This window comes from Trachemys scripta, chromosome 18 (assembly GCF_013100865.1).
Source record: "Trachemys scripta elegans isolate TJP31775 chromosome 18, CAS_Tse_1.0, whole genome shotgun sequence".
NCBI classification, from domain to species: domain Eukaryota; kingdom Metazoa; phylum Chordata; order Testudines; family Emydidae; genus Trachemys; species Trachemys scripta.
This window is the reverse complement of record NC_048315.1, coordinates 24,168,708-24,194,756: the sequence shown is the minus strand read 5'-3', so window position 1 is coordinate 24,194,756 and position 26,049 is coordinate 24,168,708. Positions and strand designations below refer to the sequence as shown.

Below are 26,049 nucleotides of genomic sequence, written 5' to 3'. Positions count from 1 at the left end.
GGGAAAGAACTTGGGCTATGGAATGGTTGAGTTTAAACACACTCGGGGTCCTCATTTTGATTCAGCAAACAGACAGGACCTTTGGTCCTAAGAGGACCCCACCGCCGGCTGAAGGGTTGGAAGAGGTGTTAGCCTACCAGACTCCCCATGTGGAAGCTGGGTGATTTCTGACATTGTTAGTTTGTGTGTAAGAACTTTTATTGTTTTTATATGTTGTCTCTGTGATGCTTTTATCCTAAGAATAAATGTACTCTGCTGAGAAAGAGCTGTGTGGCAGTTGGTAACTACTGGCTCATGCCAGTTATTGCCCGTAGAGAGAAAGCACAGCCCAGGCGGACTGGCTTGATGAGGATATCATGGTAGGTGGCAGGAGGCTGTGTAGCTTTAAAACCCCAGAGATGCGGGTCTCTCTCCAAAAAACATGACAACTGGGAGCCTGAAACTTTACATAGGAGGGGGGAATACAGGTGCAGTGACCCTGAAACTGTGACAATAACAAAAGGAGACCTAAGGAGTTAATTTTTGTCCCTAACATGGCCATTGCAGGGAGACATATCTGCAAACACAGAGCCCCCCGGACCGGTGCCCAGTGTGAGTGTCACTGAAAATCAGCTCGCGTGCCGCCTTCGGCACGCGTGCCATAGGTTGCCTACCCCTGCTGTAAGCTATGAATATATCCTCCTGCTCCTTCCAAAACACAGAACAGAAATATTTATTGAAGACTTCTGTCTCTTCTACATCATTATGGACAATTTTGCCATCCACACCTAGTAACAGAACAAAGCCATTTGCTAGAATTGTTTTTGCGCCTCATATATTTAAAATTTCCTTCTTGTTGTCTTTAACTTTCCTGGCTGTTTCATTGATGTCTTGCATTTTGACACAGAATTTTTGACCAATCCTATTGATAATGTTAGAAAGTGATCGTTTTTTCCTTTAGAAAGAGCGTATATGAGCTTCTAACTCAGTCTGTATTCCCTTCCAGGTAGTAACATACAGAGACTACTTGCCACTTCTGCTTGGAGATGAGACTGAGAAGGAAATACCATGCTACACGGGGTATGATGAATCTGTGGATCCCACCGTGGCAAATGTATTCTCCTTGGCTTTTCGGTTTGGTCATAGTTCAATACAGCCTTTTGTGAACCGTTTAGATGAACATTTCCAACCTTTGGGTCCACATTCCCAGGTGCCTCTTCACCTCACATTCTGTGCTTCCTGGAGGGTTGTAATGGAAGGTAAGCCTGCAGTCCTGCTTTGCCAGCAAGGCAGAGATTCAACAATTTACTTAAGCAGATGAGTTCACTGGGACTTAAGCACATGCGTCAAGTTAACCACGTGCTTAAGTACATTCCAGAATCAGAACCTAAAGCTCATTACAGCTGATCATTTGTTTCTATGCATCAGGACATGTTTTCAGTTAATAAATCATTTCCTCAATTCCAGCAATTTTCATCAAAGTGTAATTATCTGGGCAAATGGATAGAATCATAGAATCGTAGGACGGAAGGATCTTGAGAGGTCGTCTAGTCCAGTCCCCTGCACTTTTGGCAGGACTAAGTATTATCTATTATTTATTATAGATTATTTGTATAGATTATTATTAGGGCTGTCAATTAATCGCAGTTGACTCAAGCATTTAACGCAAAACAAATTAGATTAAAAAATAGTCGCAATTAATTGCAGTTTTAATCACACTGCCATACAATTATAGAATAACCAATTTAAATTTATTATAAATACATTTGACGTTTCTCTATATTTTCAGATATATTGATTTCAATTACCACACAGAATACAAAGTGTACAGTGCTCACTTTACATTATTATTTTTGATTACAAATATTTGCACTGTAAAAAAGATAAAAGAAATAGTGTTTTTCAATTCACCTCATAAAAGTACTGTAGTGCAATCTCTCTATTGTGAAAGTGCAACTTACAAATGTAGAATTATTATTTTTTAGGGCTGTCAATTAATCGCAGTTAATGCAAGCGATTAACGTAAAATAAATTAACACATTATTTTTAATGAGTGTTAATCACACACTTCGCTTTTGACCCTCTTCACTTGCTGTACTTCATCACTTGGCCGACATTGGCACAGTTCTACTGCGTTCTCTTGATCTGGAGTGATTAAATATCAGAAAAAATTAATGGCGCAAAGCAACAAAAGTTCAGGTTTTTGAATGGGTCTTTATTTTTAAAAAGCTTCTGGGTGGTTCTCTGGATAAAAAGACGGTCATCTGTAGTTATTGCAAGGCTGAGTTCCAATACCATTGACGTATCAGAGGGGTAGCCATGTTAGTCTGGATCTGTAAAAGCAGCAAAGAGTCCTGTGGCACCTTATAGACTAACAGACGTATTGGAGCATAAGCTTTCGTGGGTGAATACCCACTTCGTCAGATGCATGTCCGTTGAAGTACTTCAAGTCTTCAGTACCACGTGCACACTAAACATGCTTTCACCTCAAGTTCTTGTGCTACGGATAACCTACTGACAGCAAATGAATCCCGCCAGCCATGACAGAGTATGCTTAAAGAGTTTCAGGATCACGACAAGCCCCTGGATCAAACAAAGTACAACAGCTTAACCAATGCTATTGCAAAGTGGATATCTATGGACTGCAGACCGTTCAACCTTGTGAACGACAGAAGGCTAAAAGATGCTATTCAAATTGCATCTTCCAATCAGTCATGCACCTTGCCCTCCCGAGGAACTACTGCATCACAAATACATGACCTCTATCACAACGAGAAGACTACAAAGTTGGAGCTTCTGAAAAATGCACTAACTGTTGCTTTGACTGGTGATTTCTGGACATCCCTGAGCAATCACAACTAGCTTGGAGTCACAGCACACCTGATTGATGTTGCATGGACACTGCAGCCGTTCGCTTTAACAGTAACACATACTGAAGAGAGACATTATGCTGAAGCATATGCAGAGCACTTCTTGGATGTTGCGAAAAAATGAAATATTCAAGAAAATATTACAACAGTTTTGTACTAACAATGCACGTAATGTGATAGCAGCAGACACTCATTTGCCTTTTGAACATATGACATGCATCACTCATGGTCTGCAGCAATCGATTACAGTAGCGCTCGGTGATGGTGGTTTTGAAAACGTGCTGGCAAAATGTAGAAAACTTGTGGGCCATTTCAAACGCAGTCCAGCTAACAGTGCAGAGCTAGGAATACAACAAGCTGCAAATGGACAGAAACAAGAACCTCTTGTACAAGATATTTCAACCGGATGGAACTCCACATTGGGTATGATTCAGTGTGTGTGTAACCCACACACCTTCTGGGTGTAGTGTTCTGTCCCATCTAGGGGCACCGAGACCACATAGAGAGAGACATAAAACGAGTCTGTTCTACAGCCTTGGCTAATAGCCAGGTGGCTTTTAGCTCATGCCTTAGAGGCTCATGTACTACGCTCCAAAGGTCCCTAGTTCAATCCTGCCCACCGACGACCGGGGTCTGTCAGCGTTACAAGTGGGGGCTCATCTGGGATTTCAACTGGGAAGACTTTGAAGCTCGAGATGCACTTCCTCAGCTAGGGGAAGTATGTAACCTCCTGGGTGTGGTGTTCTGTCCCATCTAGTGGCACCAAGACCACTTAGAGAGAGAGAGAGATAAAATGGGTCTGCTCTACAGCCTTAGCTAACAGCCAGTTGGCTTTTAGCTCATGTGGTAGAGGCTCATGTACTAAGTCCCTAGTTCGATCCTGCCCGCTGACAACCGGGGTCCGTCAGCGTTACATCAGCTTTGAAATAAAGTCACTATCACGGCCACATTAGCTCTTCAAAAGCACAACCTATCAGTGCCGACAGGTAAGGATTTAAACCACTGCAAAAGCTAGAAACACTACTTGAGCCCTGCTGGTTTGTGACTGAGCTCCTTGTGGGAGAATTGTATGTCTCCTGCTCTGTGGTTTTACTCACATTCTGCTATATATTTTGCGTTATGGCACTCTCGGATGACGACCCAGCATATGTTGTTCGGTTTAAAAACACTTTCACTGCAGATTTGACAAAGCGCAAAGACGGTACCAATATGAGATTTCTAAAGATAGTTACAGCACTCAACCCAAGGTTTAAGAATCTGAAGTGCCTTCCAAAATCTGAGAGGGATGAAGTGTGGAATATGCGCTCAGAAGTCTTAAAAGAGCAACACTTCAATATGGAGATTACAGAACCTGAAACGCCAAAAGAGAAAACCAACCTTCTAACATGCGTCGGTCTGCATTGCTTCGGATCATTATCAAACAGAACCTGTCATCAGCTTGGAAGCATGTCCTCTGGAATGGCGGTCAAAGCGTGAAGGGGCATACGAATGTTTAGCATATCTGACATGTAAATACCTTGCAACGCTGGATACAACTGTGTCATGCGAATGCCTGTTCTCACTTTCAGGTGACATTGTAAGTAAAAGTTATCTCCCATAAATGTTAACAAACTTGTTTGTCTTAGTGATTGGCTGAACACGAAGTAGGACTGAGTGGATTTGTAGGCTCTACAGTTTTACATTGTTTTATTTTTGAGTGCAGTTATGTCAAAAAAATAATAATTCTACATTTGTAAGTTGCACTTTCACAATAAAGAGATTGTACTTGTTTGTATGAGGTAAATTAAATATACTATTTATTTTGGTTATCATTTTTACAGTGCAAATATTTGTCATAAAAATGATCATATTTTGTGTTGTAATGGAAATCAATATATTTGAAATGTAGAAAACATCAAATTATTTAGATAAATAGTATTCTATTATTATTTAACAGTGCAATTAAAACTGTGATTAATCACAATTTTTTTTAATCTCATGATTAATTGCAATTAATTTTTAATTGTTTGACAGCCCTAATTATTATTAGAGATTATTATAATTATAGAGAGCTATATTTATGATAGCCCTCTTATAGACTTGGGGCTGCAAGATTTTCTTCTTTGATAGAGGTTTTCCAGAATGACATTTACAATCTCCCTCCCTGGCGAGAGCTTCTCATAGCCAGGGAAGGGAGATGAGCCAATGACTCGGTGAAGTCCAATAGGGACCTCACAATGCTAATGTAATTAACCTGGAGGGTACTAAGTTACTATGGTGATGGGTAATGGTAGAAAACTCTAAAATGGACAAACAGTGGCCCAATCTAAACATGGCCCCACGAATAGCCAGTGCAGGTTTGAGCTGCGTGTACAGATGGAACAGCTCAGGGAACAAGAGGGTAACAGGCCCTGTTCGGTTGTGGCTACACTTGGAATGCTGCATTCAGCTCTGGGACCCAGAAGAAAACAAACAAACTGAAGGACGTTAAAAAAGAGCAACAAAAAACACTCTAGGACTCTAGTATGAAGCGGTGTTATAGCCATTTCGGTCCCAGGATATTAGCGAGACAAAGTAGGTGAGGTAATATCTTTTATTGGAGCAACTTCAGTTGGTGAGAGAGACAAGGTTTTGAGTACGTTACCCGAAGAAGAGCTCTGTGCAGCTCGAAAGCTTGTCTCTCTCACCAACAGAATTTTGTCCAATAAAAGATATTTCCTAACCCACCTTGTCTCTCTGGGATTCTAGGATTTAAAAGCTGCCAGTAACTTTCATTATATTGAATAAATGAAACCTTGCAATGCCACTTAAACTATGAAATTATTTGCAAAAACTATCCGTGGGCATCAGCAACGAACTTCGCTGATAATTGTATCTTTAAAGACCTGGAAACTGAGTTGAGGCTGAATTGTGTCTCACTTCTGCTGCAGGGCTAGTTTAATCTTCTACTTTGAATGTTCTGCCTCTCATCAGTGTAGATATAATTCCCGGTTACAATTCAACATCACTTTTAATAACTGTTCTATGAATACTAATAAGCCACCGTTTTTAAATGGTGCTTTTGGTGATAGCTCTCTTAGTTTATAAAACTTATTCAATGTTTTGTTTTCATATTAAATATGCCTTTAATCTGGGACCCAAAAGCACTTTCCAAACATGAAGTAAGTCTCATGACCTCCAGAGGTGGGAGTTATCTCCATTTTACAGCTCCAGACACTGAGATGCAGAGGCCTAGGGCCAGATTTTCAAAGGTCTTTAGCTATCTAAAGATGCAGCTAGTGCCTAGTAGGATTTCCCAAAGCACCTAAGTGCCCATTGAGAAAATCCCATTGGACTCCTATCTCTGTCTTTAGATGGCACCTACCTACCTTTAGGAATCTGGCTCCTAGTGATGGTAAAAAATTTGGTGACAATCAGTAAAAAGCAAAAATTGTAAAATCCAGGAAATTTTCAATAAAAAATCAGTACAAACCGAAAACAAAATACCTTATCTAGATTACGAACAAATATCTCAAACAGGAGATTGCCCCCCAAGAAGACTGCCTGATCTTATCAACAGCATTCTGCTATATTTTAAAATACCCAATTCTATAGCTCCTTTCACTCACATTTAGTGGTGACACTTTCATTTTATATGTATTTCATGCTGATTGGATATATATACAATGTGACAGAGTGCAGCCACTTTAGAACTGACTGCCCTACCTCTCAATTTACTATGAACTGAAGATTAAACCAAATTAGCCAAGGTATGACATGGGTGAACTCACCACTTGTGAAGAAGTAAATAGTCATTGGAGCAAAGGCTTGAACATGGCTCTTTCATGTGATAGATACAGGCCCTAGCCACCAGGCTATAGAGTCAACATCTCTAGCTCTGTGTCTGGCCCAATGAATTGTTTAATACCAAGCGGAACAGCTTCGACAGGAGTGACTGGGACACCCTCACCCTCAGGTTAACCAATAGCCTGGCAGCTAGGGCTCTTACCTGGGATGTAGGAGAGCTGAGTTCAAGTCCTTGTGCCAAATCAAGCCGAGGAGGGATTTGGAAACAGCTCTTCCCCACTCCAGCTGCCTCGCCTGCCTACTGGGGAGCATGCACTTCAGCCAGTCTAGTTCCCACTCTCCTTATTGCTGACTGTCTTCTGCACAGGACCCAAATGGGACCAAGCCTGGTAGGGGAACACCTCGCTGATAAATCCTGCTGGGACTTAGGTGTGCGCTAGGGTGCTGAGCGGCTCGGTGGCATCAGGATTTTGGAGGGTCTGTGCATGCCCAGTGGGGGAAATGTCGGCAGCTATGGAATTGAGGTGTCTACAGAGTTAGGCAGCAGTGGAGCACGGGTTTAAGGATCTCGGTGCTGCCTAAATGTTGGATTCAGACTTATGGCCTGGAAATTAGGAGCCTAAATCCCTTAGTGGGTCTAGCCTGAGTCACCGCTATAGACTCAGCATGATAAGAACGGTGTAGCTTTTTAGAAATTAAACATCAGCTTATGACCAACAGCCCTGAAATTTTTCCCAGGAACAAAACACACATTGCCCAGGCAGCTCTATCTGCGAGGCCTTTCCCAGCTCCTGTTTTGTTGCTGTGAGGTAAAAACACAAAGATCAATATTTCCTGAAGGAGAAGCCTTCCCGGTTCTTCCTATGCAGTTTGTTTACTAAAACTGCTTGGTTTCCTTTGAGCAGCTCGTGTTGTTATCAGACAACAGGCCTCTGCCTCTACAGACATTCTTAAAAACTACTCTGGTTCCTTAGGGGGAACATGGTGCATACTGTTAGCTAGGAATGACCTCCCAACCATCAGAGCGGGAAGGATCTCAGGTGACCCCTGAGGAGCAAAGGGAGCATTGGGGCTAATCTTCTGTTACACAAAATGTAGCCTACTAGGTAGAATCTATTACAGACTGTTCTGTTTCTTTCTGGACTTGACCTTCATTGCAGGTGGCATTGACCCGCTTCTCCGTGGTCTGCTGGTTGACCATGCAAAACTAATGAAACAGAATCAAATGGTGGTTGAGGAGCTCCAGGAGCGGCTTTTTGAACAGGTAGAAATAATTGGACTGGATCTAGCAGCCTTAAACCTGCAACGTGGAAGAGATCATGGTCTTCCGGGTAAGTAAGCATAAGACTGCATCCCTTTCTGCTTTGTTTGCAGTCACTCCCACAATGTGATTTTTCCAGACAGCCAAGGAAGGACAGCCCCTGCCCTAGGGACAGACAGATGTCAGGGAGGAAAAACAATTCTGTATTGATTATCAACATTCACCAAAAGGCTTTTAAGCGGGATTTAAATATGGATAGTGTGGGGCCTTTTGGACGAGCGTGGGGAGTCCATGCATGGGGAGGAGGGATGTGGGGGAGGAGGCTGGAGGTGATTGGCTGTCAGAGAGCATGACAAATGGGCAGATGGGGAGTAGAGGCGGAGTAGAGGAGATGGGGATAATGCAACACTGAAAAAGAAAGATAACCAGGGAGGGTCAGAACTGAACAGAGACTTGGAGGTGGCGGCCAGAGGCTTAAATCTGATGTCAGAGCTGATGGGAGCCAGGGGAGAGACATGATCAGATGGATGGAGAAGGAAGGTGGCTCTATCGCTAGATTCTGATAGGCCAGAGGGAAAGGGTGTGTCCGGGTGGCCAGAGGGACGCAGGTGCAGCAGTCAGGACCTGGACTAGAGATCTGGTGTGGGAATGGAAAGAAAAGAAGGGATCTTGGAGACGCTGAGGAGGAAGCAGCAGAGTTTGGAAATGGCCGGGATGGGCAGCAAGGGAGAGGGCGGAGTCAGAAATAGCCCCCGCGGTGCAGGCCTGAGGAACAGGGGCTGGGGGCTCTCGATCGTGGTGGAGAAGAGGGAAGGCTGGGAGGGAAGGGAAGGTATTTGGGTTTGGCCGTGTTCAGGGTAAGATGATGACAGGACACCCGAAGGGAGATGTCTGAGAGCCAGGCCAAGAGGTGAGATTGGATGGCAGGAGACAGGCGAGGCATGAAGAGAGCTGTGTGAGCCATTAGCATGCAGATGAGAGCTGCGGCCTGTGAGGCTGTCCAGGGAGCAAAGGGAGATGACCAAAGGGCAGAGCCCTGGGAACCCCCGAGAGGGACGGGGGCAACCCCACCAACAGGGCTCGTGGTAAAAGGGGTAGGATAGGACAGTGTCTCAGCACCCAACAAGGAGAAGATGTCCAGGAGATTTTCTGCTGTAATTGTCTCAAAATCTGTCAAAGATTTGTGGGTCATGGTGGACAATCAGCTGAATGTGAGATCCCTGTGCAATGCCATGGCCAAAAGAGTTAATGAGATCTCGGGAGGCATAAAAAGGGAAATCTTGAACAGTAATAGAGAGGTTATTTTACCTCTGTATGTGGCACTGGTGCGACTGCTGCTGGAATCCTGTGTGCTGTGCTGGTGCCCACAATTCAAGAAGGATGTTGATAAACGGGAGAAAGTTCAGAGAAGAGCCATAAGAATGATCGAAGGATTGGAAAACACGCCTGATAGTGAGAGAGTCAAGGAGCTCAATCTATTTAGCTTGATACTGAGAAGGTTAATGATTGACTTGTAAGTCTGTAAGTACCACATGGGGAACAGAAATTTGATTATGGGCTCTTTAAATGGGCAGACAGAGGTATAACAAGACCCAATGTCTGGAAGCTGAAGCTAGACAAATTTGGATTTGAAATAACACATACATTTTTAATTGTGATGGTAATCAACCACTGGAGCAATTTGACCAAGGGCTGTGGTGGATTTTCCATCATTGGCAACTTTTAAATCAAGGTTGGATGGATTTTTTAAACGATACACTACTTCAAAAGAAATTCTTTTGGGGAAGTTTCTGGCCTGTGCTCTACAAGAGGTCAGACTAGATGATCAGGGGTCCCTTCTGGCCTTGGAGTCCATGAAAACTGTGGTGACTAGATTTTTCCCAGCAGGAATAGTATCTGGACTTCACTTTTTGGTAGAAATTGCTCAAACTTTCAAAAACAAAACAATGTCCTTTGGCAGATTCTGAACCTCGGATTATTATTGTTATTTGTTTGACCATAGAACCTAGGAGCCCAAGTAATGGACCAGGACCTCACTGTGCTAGGCCCTGTACAAACACAAAACAAAAAGACAGAACAAGAATCTAAGTATACGATGAGACAATAGATGGCTGCAGACGTACCTCCGGGGAAGCACAAGGAAACAGCGAGACAATATTGATCAGCACGACAGGCAGTGGGTCTCAGCACAGCAGCAGCCTACCTGTTGGCAAGCTTTTGTAGGCATCACTCACAGGAGAGTTTGAAGGCGGATAATGAGGTAGCTTTGAGCATGTTGACAGGGAGCTGCTCCCATGTGCAAGGGACAGCATGAGAGAAAGCTCCAAGGTGCTTGTTTGAAAATTTAACAAGTGGGCAATGGAGGCTGCCATTGGCCAGTCAGGTAGGAACTGACACCTAGATGGTGCATGAGAGATGATAGGCAGGGTGAGGCCTTGAGGATAGGCGTAAATGGCCTTGAAAGTGAATACAAGCAGCTTGTGTTTGATGCATTGGAGGAGTGGGAGACAGTGGAGGGATCTAAAGAGGAATGACGTGGTTAAAGCAATGGGCTAGGAAAATTATCCTTGCAGAAGTATTCTGGATTGTTATGAGTGGAGCAAGATTGCATTTGTGAAGGCCCGAGAAGAGACTGCTGCAGTAATTGAGATGCAAGATGAGGAGAGCTTGGCCGAGAGCTGTAGCTGTGTGGATGGACAGGAACGGCCGTATCTTAGCGATGTTTTACAGAAAGACTCAGCGAGATTTAGACATAGCCGGGCTGTGAGGACCAAGTCGAAGATGGTGTCCAGGTTACAGGCCTGAATGGAGGGTTTGATTTTCACCCAGCCTTTACTCCCCTGCATCTTGCAGAGCTTGGTTCTGGTGCACTGGAGCAAGGGGTGCTACACGTCTGCTTACATCCCCCAGCACTCAGAGTAACGGGGCTGGGACACCAGGAGGAGTCACTGCCTCCTGCACTGGCCTTGGGGGCATCCAGCGAGACGCTGGCCCTGAACAAGGACTTTGTCTTATGGACACAGTCTAGCTCATGGAAAAGCCAACCCCCCTCCCCCGGTGACACTTCAGAAAGTTACAAGCATCTGAAAACAGGGATTGACAATAGGTCCTGTGCTGCATTCCTCATGGATACATTCACTCCCAGTGCCACATAGTTATCAAGTTAGTAGGACACTGAACTTTCCAGCTCAGCTTTAACTCCCACTCCCATTTGTGAAGACAGAACTTTGTTAATTCAGTGTCTGATTCTAGATGACAGATCAACAACTGCTGAAATATTTTTTAAAATCCTGGACAAGGCAAATGTTACTAGTGGGCAATGGCAAAGTGGGCTGCGCGTGGAGAATGGACTACAATGGGGAGATGCTAGCACAGGTGGGAGGGAGATGGCGGGATTGACTGCTCTGCTCTGGTTCCGCAGGGTATAATGCCTGGAGGCAATTCTGTGGGCTCTCACAGCCTCGCAACTTAGCTGAACTCTCTGAAGTGCTGAGAAATCCTGAGCTGGCCAGGAAGTTCATGGACCTGTACGGGACACCAGACAATATCGACATCTGGATTGGGGCTATGGCGGAGCCGTTTGTTCCCAATGGCAGAGTGGGACCTCTCCTGGCTTGCATCATTGGATTGCAGTTCAGGAAATTGCGAGATGGGGACAGGTAGGCTGACTGGAAAGTGAATCTCCACTTCCATTTTATTTACAAAAGAACAATTGGCAGTTGGTGTCATGTGCTGTTCCAGTCCCTCACCGATGGGCTTGCTTGGTGTTCCGAGCACCACGGCCCAATACCGGAGTTTCATTCACAGTTATTAAAGGGGCGCCCCTGTGGGAAGGGCAGTTGATTAACTCCTACGTGGCCAGACAGCTCCACTCACTGGTGCATGGATGGTCTGTAGAGGGTTCTGAAGAAAGGTGAAACACCCCCTTAAATCTCTTTTAAAGGTGGTAATTTCTGGGGTCATTTATCCTGTGTGTATGAATCCGGCCTGCTTCAAACCAACATGAAAAGGCAAACACTCTGTCAATTTTAATTTCTGTTTCATATATTGCCACTTTTAAAACATTTCTTAGAAATGCAGGTTTAATTTGACAGTTAACGTTGCAGCGGAGTTTTCCTTTTATCAACGTCACCACCATTCTCTCATAATTTATGCCCTGCAAAAACACTACATTAAGAAAAGTTATGCAGTTTGCAAAGTCGAGCACTCAGAAGCACTCAGAAATGCCAGAAATAAGGCTGCCTGCGATCTGAATTCGGCACCCTTGTGCGTGTGCATTTTGACACAGTGTTTTTAATGACACGATTGTGTGTTGTCAGGGTTCTGGGAAAAACACCACAGGACGGACAGTGCTCCAGGAATGAGGCAGCTGTTCAATATTTCGTTTTATCCCTATTGTTCAGCGGGTGGCCCCTGCCGTGTTCACCTCACATCATCCAAACCTTGCACTGAATACAGAATTAGTCACTTCTTCATGGGCAGTTCCAGGGCACTTACCATAGTACCACCAATGTATCTTCACAATACCTCAGGGAGGCAGGAAGGTGTTGTGGGCCCCATTTGACAGACGGGCGCAGAGCTAGTAACTCCGTAACCTACAGGTGTTTGTTCCTCCTGCTAAATTTCACATCCAAGCCACAAACCCTTGGGAGCACTAGAGCTCATCAAAGAAATGGCAGGAAAAATTGGCTAATGTGGGCAACACTACCTCTTTCCCTCACCCTGTTCTCAAGAGGAGCCAAACTGTTTTTGCTGAAACACAGCAGAAAAATCCAGCCTGAGGCAGAGACCAAGCCTGGTGAATCTCAGCCTGCAGGGTTCAGAGCTGGCAAAGTAACAAGTGATAAACCAGAGGGACCTGAGCTGGGCCAGCTTCCTCCCCTCCCTCCCTCGTCCCCTCTGCCACAGGCTTGATGGTGGGGGGATAAGTTATTGTCTCCCCGCCTGAGAGTTGCGGGGGGGAGTGTCCCATTTCCCCCTCCCCTCAGATGACCCTTATACTAGCACGTCTAGCACTGCAGAGAGACGGGGTCCCAAAAAGGCCCCCAGTATCACGCAGTTCAAGCCAGCTTACCCGTTACACATGTCTGCACCCTCTCCAGTAGCAGGAGCCCCACAAGGTCTCTGCATTTCGGTCACCCGGGTTCCTCTCAGGCCGGGTGCACCTAGGCCTCTTTCTCCATTTCCTTTGGCCAGGAAGACGGTGCTGGGTTCCTGGCGGCTGCCTCGGCTGGCAGGGTAGTGCTCCTTCCCTCAGGTAGGGAGCAGCTAGCGCCTGCCTTTTCGCCAAACTGAGCCAGGCTCCCTCCTTTTCTCTCGCCTCCAGGCCTGGCATTGGCTGCAGGTATAACAGGGCAGGGCTAGGCTCTCTTTAACCCATTTCGTGCTGGTGGGCAGTTTCTCTGCTTGTCCACATTTGTATCTCTTCCAAGTCATTGTGCAGCCCTGCCTAGCCCATGGCACACCATCCAAGCACTGGGCGGAAGACAGAAGAGTGTATTCCAGGAACTCGCCTGTTTCAGGGAGGCATTAGCCCATTTTACTGACAGGCCCAGAGGAGCTGGGGCCATGATCTGACTGGGCTGGTGAGCACCTGCAGGCAGTTCTACAGCTTGTGAAGGGCACAGTCCAGGGGGCTGGAGTGCTGCACTCTAGGAGCTGCCTCTCCTCCTTGCTCTGTGAGGCGGGTATACGGGGGAGCAGATTCTCAGCACTCCCCATGCTCCATGAGAGTGGGGGGATCCTTGCCATGCTGGTAGCGCAGCTCCTGCTACTGGAGTGAGCCAGGGGTCGTTTGTGGACTAAACAGTACGTGATCATTCAATTAAGGTCTCTAACAGCCCATACGCACAAGAGGGCAGAGTTAAGATTGCGCCGGCAAACTTAATTCAGGGATTTCCTAAATTTGGATCAATTCATAGATGTTAAGGCCAGAAGGGACCATGGTGATCATCTAGTCCAGTGACTCTCAAACGTTTGTACTGGTGACCCCTTTCTCATGGCAAGACTCTGAGCGTGACCCGCCCCTTATAAATTAAAAACACTTTTTTATATATTTAACACTATTATAAATGCTGGAGGAAATGCGGGGTTTGGGGTGGAGGCTGACAGCTTGCGACCCCCCCCCTGTAATGACCTCGTAACCCCCTGAGGGGTCCCGACCCCCAGTTTGAGAACCCTTGATCTAGTCTGAGCTCCTGCACAGCGCAGGCCAGAGAACATCTGTGATTCCCACAGAAGCTTTTTAGCCGGTGACTTTGCAATCGAAAGTTCTTTTCATTTTCAGTAGAACGTATCTGTATAGAATCTTCACAGTCTTTCTCTAGAAAGCTTGAAGGCATTTTGGCTATAGGAGATTTATTAACATTAGAAAAACACTTTTTTTTTTAAACTACCGGGTGAAATTGTGGCCCCACTGCAGCTGGTGGGAGTTTTGCTGCTGCCTACAACGAGTCCCCGATGTCCCACACCACCACTTGTATTTCCGTTTCACAGGCAAGGCCACTTTTCATATCAATGGAGACAAAACAAATCATGACCCCCCCCAGGACTAAATTCATTCCCAAGAAGGATAAACACGGGCTGTAACACTGCTGCTTTTCTGCTTCTTTGTAGATTCTGGTGGGAGAATCCCGGGGTTTTCACTCCACAGCAGCGCCGGGCCCTGAGCAGCAGTTCATTGCCGCGGGTTCTCTGTGATAACACTCGCATTAGAGAGGTGCCCAGGGACGTGTTCAAGGTCAACCGCTATCCTGAGGACTTTGTGAACTGCAGAATGATCGACAGTATTGACTTGTCACCTTGGAGACAACGCAGTAACTAGGGAGTGGAAGGTACAGAATGGACCCCGTGCCCAGAGAAACACACACAACAGGGCCCATGTGGAGGCTTCTCCTCCCCAGCATTCCCTGGCCTTTGCTCCCCAGATCAACCCCAATCCCCAAACAAACTCACTCTTCCAGCCACCCTTCCTCCCACCTTGATCTTCCCCTCTGCCCCATAGGCTTCCGCTTGTCTTCACTATAGCATGAGGGCATGTTAGCACTGCTTGGCGGACTTGTGTTAACCAACACACTGGCGAATACACCCACTGCAAAGTTGGTTTTAACGCCGTGTTAGTTAACACAACTAGTTCAGGGCCATGTTCTGTCGCACCCTGATTTTCTAGTGAACACAAGCCCATTGACTCTCTTGTCCCTAAGGCTCTGTCACTGCCTGGCCCTGCTACCAATGACCCGGCCTGCACCCACCCTGCTCACAGACCGTAGGCTGGATCCAACTGCACTCAAGACAGTGGGAGGCTTTCCATTGGAGTTGGACTGGGAACCCTAGATCCCTAGCTTGGGATGGCAGCGGGTCATATTCTGACAGCGCTGTACATAGCTCTGTACTCGTACAGTTATCTTCCTAAGAGACACAGACGCATCCACTCATCCCACTTGCTGGACACGTACAGGTTTGACTAACTTTTCATTAGGAAGGTTTCTCAGGTCCAGGATTGGCTTTCTGGAGAGAGAGACCCAGCCCTACCCCAGAACAGCTTGCTCAGGAGCAAGGGCTTGGGTCTTCCACATCCCAGGGAAGTGCTCTAACCACTAGGCTATAGAGTCACTCTCTTTCAATGACTCCTGTTGGAGCTGTTCTATTTTATATTGAAAAAATTACATGTTTATTGCTCCAGAGAGGCTGATTCTATTGGCTGGTGGTCAGGATACTCACCTGGGATGTGCAAGATCCAAGCGCCTACTGCAAATCAGGAACGTGAACCCGGGGTGTTTTCATCCCACGTGAGTGCCCTAACCACCAGGCTACTGGCTATCCTGGGGTGGGCAGGGGCTTGCACTCATATTTGGGCGTGGGGGATTTTGAAAGGCCTCAGTTTTGTTTTGAATTGGAACCAAACAAATTAGAGACGTCATTTTTTCCGAAACTGGAATTGCTGTTTCTGGCCAGCCCTAGTGTGCCAGTGGAATTCAGGCGTCAGGGGAGCCCTGGGTGCAGCAGGGTGACTGATCTCTCAGGGAGCCAGGACCAGTGCCATACAGGGTCTTGAAAAATCAGCACCCCGTGGAACTGGGCTCTGAACTGAATGGGGAGCCAGTGCAGAGAACGGCATGTTGGGGTGATGTGTTCCCAGGGTCCTGTGTTGCGGAGCGACCAGATTGCTGTGTTTTGAACAAGCTGGTTTTTCCTCAGGGCTTGTGCTTCCCTCCTAGATAAAAGGAACTGCAATACCCAGCTTAAGTGTCACAGTGCGCAGCTCACTGGGACCAGCTCTGCCTTTTCTAACACCGGGCACAATCGGGCCAGCCACAGACAGCAGGGAGCTTTTTGCTTTGTTGCTGTTGCTACATACATCTAAGAGGACCCCGGGCTGTGGACCAGAGTGGCGGTGTGAGGGCAGATGGCTGGGACTGTGACAGAGAAGGGGTGCTTCTCCTTTCCCACACGGATCACATCCGTCTGATCCTGGTTCAGCTTCAGCCAGCTGCTCTTCATGCAGGTGCTGAGCTCAGAAGGCCGTGAGAACCTCTCATGGGGCAAGTCCACCCCATTCCCCTTTGGGGCGGGGAAAAGGGCGTTATAGCCGTACGGCTAAGTCCACCTGAGCACCCTTAGCCTCAGGCCATACAGCCTAATGGCCAGGGTCAATACAGCTGCCCTCTCTCGCAGGGCATTAGGGCCTAATGGTCACGGGGGTGGAGGGATGGGCCACCACCAAACGGGGGTGGTGGCTGGGGTAGGGAGTCCCAGACCCTCTTTACTCCACCAGGTCCCAGCCCAGGGCCCTGTCAGTGACAAGTGTATTCACCATCGGGTCAGCGGGGATCTGACCAAAACACGCTGACTTAGTGCCCAGTCATAGAATCATAGAATCTCACAGTTGGAAGAGACCTCAGGAGATATCTAGTCCCATCCCCTGCTCAAAGCAGGACCAACCCCAACTAAATCATCCCAGCCAGGGCTTTGTCAAGCCGGGCCTTAAAAATGTCTAAGGATGGAGATTCCACCACCTCCCTAGGTAACCCATTCCAGTGCTTCACCACCCTCCTAGTGAAATAGGCTTTCCTAATATCCAACCTAGACCTCCCCCACTGCAACTTGAGACCATCGCTTCTTGTTCTGTCATCTGCCACCATTGAGAACAGCTGAGCTCCATCCACTTTGGAACCCCCCTTCAGGTAGTTGAAGGCTGCGATCAAATCCCCCCTCACTCTTCTCTTCTGCAGACTAAATAACCCCAGTTCCCTCAACTTCTTCTCATAAGTCATGTACCCCATCCCCCTAATCATTTTCATTGCCCTCCACTGGACTCTCTCCAATTTATCAACATCCTTTCTGTAGTGGGGGGCCCAAAACTGGACGCAATACTCCAGATGTGGCCTCAGCAGTGCCGATAGAGGAGAAACAAAGGCACACTGTTGACTCATATCCAGCTTCTCATCCACTGTAATCCCCAGGTCCTTTTCTGCAGAACTGCTGCTTAGTCAGTCAGTTCCCAACATGTAGCAGTGCATGGGATTCTTCCTTCCTAAGTGCAGGACTCTGCACTTGTCCTTGTTGAACCCCATCAGACTTCTTTTGGCCCAATCCTCCAATTTATCTAGGTCCTCTAGACTCTAGACCCTATCCCTACCCTCCAGAGAATCTACCTCTCCCCTCAGCTTAGTGTCTTATGTGAAATAGCTGAGGGCCCAATCCATCCCATCATCCAGATCATTCATGAAGATGTTGAACAAAACTGGCCCCAGGACCTGGGGCACTGTTCTTGATACCGGCTGCCAACTAGACATCAAGGCATTGATCACTACCCATTGAGCCCGATGATCTAGCCACTTTCTATCCACCTTATAGTCCATTCATCCAATCCATACTTTTTTAATTTGCTGGCAAGAATACTATGGGAGACCATATCAAAAGCTTTGCTAAAGTCAAGATATATCATGTCCACTGTTTTCCCTATATCCACAGCTCCAGTTATGTCATCATAGAAGGCAATCAGGTTGGTCAGGCATGACTTGCCCTTGGTGAATCCATGTTGACTGTTCCTGATCACCTTCCTCTCCTCCAAGTGCTTCAAAATGGATTCCGTGAGGACCTGCTCCATGATTTTGCTGGGGACTGAAGTGAGACTGACCGGTTTGTAGTTCCCCGGGTTCTCTTTCTTCCCTTTTTTTAAAGATGGACACTATATTTGTCTTTTTCCAATCGTCTGGGACCTCTCCTGATCCCCACAAGTTTTCAAAGATAACGGCCAATGGCTCTACAATCACATCAGCCAACTCCCTCAGCATCCTCAGATGCATTAGATCTGGACCCATGGACTTGTGCATGTCTAGCTTTTCTAAACAGTCTTTAACCTCTTCTTTCACCACTGAGGGCTGCTCACCTCCTCCCCATACTGTGTTGTCCAGTGCAGCACTCTGGGAGCTCACCTTGTCTGGGAAGACCGAGGCAAAAAAAAGCACTGCGTACTTCAGCTTTTTCCACATCATCTGTCACTAGGTTGCCTCCCCCACTTTCTCTGACCTTCTTCTTTTTGCTAATAGACCTGTAGAAACCCTTCTTGTTACCCTTCACATCCCTTGCTAGCTGCAACTCCAATCGTGCTTTGGCCTTCCTGATTACACCCCTGCATGCTCGAGCAATATTTTTATACTCCTCCCTGGTCATCTGTCCAAGTTTCCACTTCTTGTAAGCTTCCTTTTTGTGTTTAAGCTCACCAAAGGTTTCACTGTTAAGCCAAGTTGGTCACTTGTCATATTTGCTATTCTTTCTGCACATTGAGATGGTTTGTTCCTGCTCCCTCAATAAAGCTTCTTTAAAATACAGCCAGCTCTCCTGGACTCCTTTCCCCCCCATATTAGCCTCCCAGGGGATCCTGCCCATCAGTTCCCTAAGAGAGTCAAAATCTGCTTTGCTAAAGTCCAGGGTCTGTATCATAGGCGCCAACTTTAGACAGCGCTGGTGGGTGCTCGCGACCCCGGCCCTGCCCCAACTCCACCCCCGGCCACGCTCCCATTCCAGCCTTTCCCCAAATCCCCACCCCCGCCTCCTGCCCCAGGCATACTGCATTTCCCCCCCCCCCACCCCCCCCCCAGGCTTGCAAGCCTGGGAAGGAGGGGGGAGAAGCAGCAGAGCACCCACCGGCAGCTCCCCGCCCCCAGCTGACCTCCACCTCCCGAGGTGCCACCGCCACCACTACGCTTTTCCTCCCTCCCAGGCTTGCCATGCACCAGCTGTTTGACGCATGGCAAGCCTGGGAGGGAGAGGGAGAAACGGAGCGGCGGCACCTCGGGGAAGGGGGAGGGGCCGGAGTTGAGCTGGGCAGCCCCGCCTCTGCCTCCTCCCCCTCCCCCAAAGCGCCGCCACTCCGCTTCCCCCCCCCCGCCAGGCTTGGCACGCATCAAACAGCTGGTGCGCGGCAAGCCTGGGAGGGAGGAAAAGTGGATTGGCGGTGGTGCCTCGAGAGGCGGACGTGAGCTGGGATTGGGGACTGGGTGGGCGGGGAGCTTCCGAGCACCCACCAATTTTTCCCTGTGGGTGCTCCAGCCCCGGAGCACCCACGCAGTCAGCGCCTATGGTCTGTATTCTCCTTTCTTCCTTTTGTCAGGATCCTGAACTCAACCATCGCATGGTCACTGCTGCCCAGGTTGCCACCCACGTCTACTTCCCCTACCAATTCTTCCCAGTTTGTGAGCGGCAGGTCAAGAGGACCATGACCCTTAGTTGGTTCCTCCAGCACTTGCACCCAGGAAGTTGTCCCAAACTTCCTGGATTGTCTGTGCACTGCTGTATTGTTCTCCCAGCAGATGTCAGAGTGATTGAAGTCCCCCATGAGAACCAGGGCCTGTGATCTGGAAACTTCAGTTAGTTGTCCAAAGAAAGCCTCATCCACCTCATCCCCCTACCTCATCTGCCCACCACTACATCACCCTTTTTGCTCTTGCCTCTAAGCTTAACCCAAAGACTCTAAACAGGTTTATCTGCAGTTTCATACTGGAGCTCTGAGCAGTCATACTCCTCTCTTACATACAGTGCAACTCCCCCACCTTTTCTGCCCTGCCTGTCCTTCCTGAACAGTTTATATCCATCCATGACAGTGCTCCAGTCATGTGAACTGTCCCACTAAGCAGGGCTGGTGCAAGGATATTTTGCGCCCTAGGCGAAACTTCCACCTTGCGCCCCCCCTCCGCCCCTTGCACATCAGTTCATTGGGGGCAAAGCCCAACGAGCGTTTATAGACCCCAGGGGCCAGCCACGCCCAGGGGCTGCTCCCCAGACCAGGTTCCCCCTCCCCGCCCCCTGAACTCCCCTGGAGGGTGCACAGTCCCCCCGTGAGCCCACCCCACCCCTGTGGCCCCTGCCCCGAGTCCGCTCACTGGCTTTGCCAGGCTTGGGCTGCTGCAGCAGCTCGGCAGGGAGGAGCCGCCTTCCGGAGACACCGGAGAGCCAGAGTGTGCTGTTTGCGGCAGCGGTGAGCCCCAGCCATGGAGGAGCCGGTGCGGCACAGCGGGGCAGCAGCCGTGCAAAGGCAGCGGAGCCGCTAGTGGGGAGCAGCCGCGCCCCCCACCCCTCCTGCCCAGGCTGCGCCCACGCGCCCCTAGGGTTACCATATTTCAACAATCAAAAAAGAGTAGAGGGGGAAGAGAGCCCCTCCCTGCCCCCATCCACTCCCTCCCACTTCCCACCCCCTGACTGCCCCACTCAGAACCCCAAACCCCTCCCCGCTCCTTGTCCCCTGACTGCCCCCTCCTGGGACCCCTGCCCTTAACTGCCCCCCAGAACACCACCCCCTACCTAAGCCTCCCTGTTCCTTGTCCCCTGACTGCCCCCTCCTGAGACCCTCCCCCCATCCTAACTGGCCCCCTAGGACCCTATCCCCTACCTGTCCCCTGACTGCCCCAAGCCTTATCCACACCCCCACCCCCAGACAGACATCAGGGACTCCCATGCCCCATCCAACCCCTCCTCCCCCCCTGACAGCCCCCCCCCCGAACTCCCGACTCATCTAAACCCCTCTGCTCCCTGTCCCCTGACTGCCCCCTCCGGGACCCGTGCTCCTAACTGCACTCTAGAATCCCACCCCCTACCTAAGCCTCCCTGTTCCTTGTCCCCTAACTGCCCCCCTAGGACCCTACCCCCTACCTGTCCCCTGACTGCCCCAACCCTTATCCACACCCCCACCCCCAGACAGACCCCTGGGACTCCAACGCCCCATCCAACCACTCCCCAGCCTCTGACAGCCCCCCCCAGAACTTCCGACCCATCTAAACCCCTCTGCTCCCCGTCCCCTGACCCATCCAACCCCCTCTGCTCCCTGTCTCCTGACTGCTCCGATCCCTCTTCACACGCCCGCTCCCTGACAGCCCCCCCCAGAACTCCCAACCCTTCCAACCTCCCCTGCTCCCTGACTGCCCCCGGGACTCCCCTTACCATGCCCATGCTGGTCAGACTCTGGCTCCATGTGGAGACAAAACACGCTGCCGTGTGCACAGCCCCTCCCCCGCAGAGTGCTGAGGCAGCAGAAGGGGGGCAGGGGAGGGGCTCTGGCTCCTGCAGGCTGCAGCAGATGCATGCGGGCGCTGGCCCCCATGTGCCCCCCGGCTCCCCTCTCACCGCGCTCGGGTTCTGCAGCTCCCAGGAGTGTGAGCCTCCGCTGGGGCGCAGGGCCCTGATCCTGCTCCGGGAGGGGCAGCAGCAGCTCACGCTCCCAGGAGCCGCAGACCCGAGCGCAGTGAGGGGGGAGCCGGGGGGCGCATGGGGGCTGGTGCCCGCATGCATCTGCTGCAGGAGCCTCCCGGGGGGTGCGCCAGGCCGCAGCCCGGGCAGGAGGGGCGGGGGGGCGCGGCTGCTTCCCGCTAGTGGCGCTGCCGACTTTGCAGGGCTGCTGCCCCCCCCCCCCCCCCCCGCGTCGTGCCAGCTCCTCCATGGCTGGGGCTCGCCGCCCCCGCAAGCCAACGCTCTGGCTCTCCGGTGCCTCCGGAAGGCAGCTCCTCCCTGCCGAGCCAGGGCACCACTTTTTGCCGCCCCCAACCACTTGGCGCCCTATGCGACCGCCTAGTTTGCCTAGTGGTTGCACCGGCCCTGCCACCTCTGTTATTCCAATCACTTCATAGTTCTTTGACTCAGCCAGGACTTCCAGTTCTCCCTGCTTGTTTCCCAGGCTTCTTGTGCTTGTGTACATGCACCTAAGATAAGTAGCCAATTACCCTACTTTCTCTGGTTAGGTGGTGGACAGTAGACCCCTACCATGACATCACCCTTGATTTTTACCTCTTTTATCCTTACCCAGAGTCTTTCAACAATGTCAGGAGTATGGTATGTAACTGGTTTGTATCAATGTATAGAAGGAGAAGTCATAGGAGGGGCACCTTTGGCCAGCCAAGGGGATGGCTGAGCTGGTACCATTGCTGAGGGCATACATGTGTTAGTGCACCTGTAGCTCCTCTGTAGCACTAGTACAGTGCTTTGTCGATAATAAACCTGGCTGAGCACCTTTTCCAACGGACCAGGCCTGTCATCTTTCCTATGAATAACGTCGAGATCTGCTGAATCAGCAAGCGGAGTCCTCTGCTCATGCAGCTAACACTGACGCTCCAAGCACAGCAGCACTGAGCAGCCATGACAACTTGGCAGCAGTAACAACATTCTTCAGCGCTTAAAAACAGGGAGCAACAGGGAGCTTTGCTGGCGCTTCCCAGCACATCACAGTGAAATACACAAACCCGTCTTTCCCTGGTGCCCTTTACATCCACCTAGAAGAAAGAGAAACAAAAGAAAAATCAGATTCTGTTCTGTATTGGGGAGTGTTTGACAAGCAAAACAACAGAAATCACTTTCTGCTTTCATCCTGAGTCCTCTCTTGCAAGTCATCCTGTATAATGTATCTTGGAAATCATTCTGATTACACAAACAATAGTCTACATATTAAATGGATTAAAAACTGGTGCTAAGTGATACATCTCTGACTTTATCAATTAATACATAATCAGCACTAAGAGGGTGTTTCTAGTGATGTGCCACGGGGATCTGTACTTGGACCAATACTACTGGGTATCTTTATTGATGACCTGGAAGAAAACATACAATCATTGATGATAACATTTGCAGATGACACAAAAACTGAAGAAGTGGTAAATAATGATGTTATACAAACTGATGTAGATCACATGATAAGGTGGGCCCATATGAACAACATTTGTTTAAATACAGGTAATTGCAAGGTCAAAAACCAAAGAATGCAGGTCACATTTACAGAATGGGGGACTGTATCCTAAAAAGCAACGACACTGAAAAGGACTTGTAGTTGTGGTGAACATCTAAATTTAAAGTGAGCTCCTAGCATAATGCTGGAGCTAAGAGGATCAGTGGGATCCTTGGATGTATGAAGGAGGGAAATATCAAGCATGGAGGTGGTTTTACCTCCATATATGGCATTGCACTGCACACACACAAATGAATGAAAATATATTTCCATTGATAATAAAAATTAACAGATAGAAAAGGTAAGAAAAATGCTGCTTGAGAACTTATTAGAGTTCAATTTAAAGATATTTACTTTGTATGTTTTGATATCATTTTTTGACCTCCTCCCAGCCCCATAATTTCATGCAATTATGAAAATTTAATAAATAAAAATTGAATAAAATGCTTAAAAATAGGCATTAGAGTTATCCATCAAAATTATTTTAAAAAATGGAGTATGCCAAGTCTACTTTTGTAAGTTATAATGGTCTATTCTTGCCATGGGAATTTGTAGCCGTGTGGTGGTCTACATAGCAGTGTACTACAGCTTATCCTATGGTATTTGTGTGCTCTGGCCCCGCTGTGCTCAGAATTATCTGGAGTGTTATAATATTATTAATTAATTAATTAAGGTGGAGGGCAGAGTTAAGGCAGTTGAATGTTAGAGATTTAAAGGTGGAGGCAGCAGACATTCTGCAATGCCCAAGGCAGCACTGGGTAACTTTAACTCTGTTAACAAACCTTTTAGCAAGGAATTTCCTTTGTTTTTTGAAGCAGTGATGGCAGTGAGATGGGCATAATTGCAGGGAGAGACAGAGGAGGTTCCTGAGTATACCTCTCCACCACTCAGCTACAAGCTCCCACTACTCCCTTACCATTCTGTGACTCTAGTAAGCTGGGAGGGGCCATGGAGAGGTGGGAGTTGATGGGCCTGTGAGCAGTGCCCGTACCAGCTGGACAGAAGAAGGGGTGGGAGAATGGAGATTGAGTGCCTACCCCAAATCTCAGTCTAGTGTATGGGGTAGGGGCTCTGCGCATCCATCTGCAGCATGGGATGCTAAGAGAGGTGAGAACGGCTCCATTTCATCTCATCAGGTGTCCACATTCCTCTTCCCCCATCTCAGTGCTTGGGTGCCAGCACTATGATATGCACTGAGCATACCTGTTCCCAGCTCCTCCCCCTGGGTTCAGCATCACACACATTGTGTACACACCAAGCATGCTTGTTCCCAGCTCTCAGCACAGACCCGATCTGTCATGCCTAGTGCTGGCCTGCAACAGCTCAGTGAGCCTGTCCCAGCAGAGCCCTGATTCCTCCTGGCTGGTGCTCATGCACTGGCCTCTCAGGTGCCATTTTCAGTTTGACAGCTGGTACCTCCCATAGAATTCCAGCCCCACACCACTATCTGGGCTTCCTATCCCCAACACAGCACTGCTGACCAACCAAGGAGGGAGGAGGGGCAGTGGCACTGGTGGTGCATTTACGGGGCACTGAAATTCCTCAAAAGTGAGAGCATTCACCATTCGCAAGGAACCTGCAGGTTTCTGAAGGGGATTAAGTATGAAGTGGCTGAAGTATGAAACAGTTTGTGGTTGTTGATGGGCAGGATTGAACCGGTGATCTCTGAAGCTCAGTGAATGAGCCTCTACCACATGAGCTAAAAGCCAACTGGCTATTAGCTAAGACTGTAAAGCAAACTCATTAATATATCTATCCTTCTATCTCTATCTACCTCTCTTCCCTCCCCCTCCCCAACACTAGATGGGAAAGAACACCAGACCAGGAGGTGTGTGGGTTCCATGAACAGCTAACAAAACTATGTAATCTGTCATTAAGCACAGCCACTGCTCCAGAGGGTTGGAGGGTACTGAATGTTGCACAGACATTACGCCTTACATCTGTACCCAGCAAATTGGTTGAAATGACAATTAAAAGCAGAAAAACAAAACACCCAGAAGACCATGATGTGATAGGGACTAATCAGCACAGAATCTGCAAAGGAAAATTGTGGCTCACTGATCTCTCAGAATTGTTTCCATGTGTCAATAAAGTGCATGATAAAGATGAATGAGTTGACATAATTTATTGAGCCTTCCAAAAGGCCTTTGACCCGAACATCCCCCACAAGCAGCCACTAAAGAAGCTAAATGGTCATGGGGTGAGAGGCAGACTATTGTCATGGATCAAAAACTGTCTGTGACAGAAAACAAAGAGTAGGATGAAATAGTTAGTTTTCATCATGGCCAAAGGTTAACAGCAGGAAACTCAAGGTTCCATACAAGGTCCCAAATTATTTAATATAAATAATGTAAAATGGGAAGAGCTGGTTGGTAGCAACATTTGCAGATGGCACATAGTTCTTTAGGCTATTCAGGACCAGAAAGAACTGTGAGGAGCTTCAGAGAGATCTAAAGAGGCCTGGGGAATGGACAACATGATGGTAAATAAAATCCATTCTCCACACATTGGAGAGAAATATTTACGCTACTGTTATATCTTGTGGGGTTCCAAATTAACTGTATCAGAGGGGTAGCCGTGTTAGTCTGAATCTGTAAAAAGCAACAGAGGGTCCTGTGGCACCTTTGAGACTAACAGAAGTATTGGGAGCATAAGCTTTCGTGGGTAAGAACCTCACTTCTTCAAATGCAAGTAATGGAGATTTCTGGAGATTTCCATTACTTGCATCTGAAGAAGTGAAATTAACTGTAGTCACTCAGGCAAGAGACCTGGGTGTGCGTCACTGTGGACAGATCAAGGAAAAGCTCTGCTCAATGGGCAGTTGAAGTCAAAACAGCTAACAAGATGCTAGGATGCATAAGGAACAGGATGGAGAATAATATGGAATATATTATAAAGTCTTTATATAAATCAGTGGTGCCGCCTCATCTGGATACTCTGGGCAGGACAGGTCACCCCATCAACAG

The 26,049-nt window shown here is 48.3% G+C and overlaps 1 protein-coding gene across 1 annotated transcript in view; it reads left to right on the top strand.

Moving 5' to 3' along the window:
• LOC117867693 (myeloperoxidase-like) overlaps positions 1 to 17,909 on the top strand; it is a 54,920-nt gene extending 37,011 nt beyond the window's left edge. Inside the window, exons 6-11 of the mRNA XM_034752912.1 lie at positions 317 to 359; positions 986 to 1,238; positions 7,775 to 7,945; positions 11,297 to 11,534; positions 14,491 to 14,708; positions 17,848 to 17,909. Coding sequence (XP_034608803.1) covers positions 317 to 359; positions 986 to 1,238; positions 7,775 to 7,945; positions 11,297 to 11,534; positions 14,491 to 14,698 — 913 coding nt within the window. The 3' untranslated portion in view covers positions 14,699 to 14,708; positions 17,848 to 17,909. The remainder of the gene's footprint in view (positions 1 to 316; positions 360 to 985; positions 1,239 to 7,774; positions 7,946 to 11,296; positions 11,535 to 14,490; positions 14,709 to 17,847) is intronic.
• Positions 17,910 to 26,049: the final 8,140 nt, after the last annotated feature.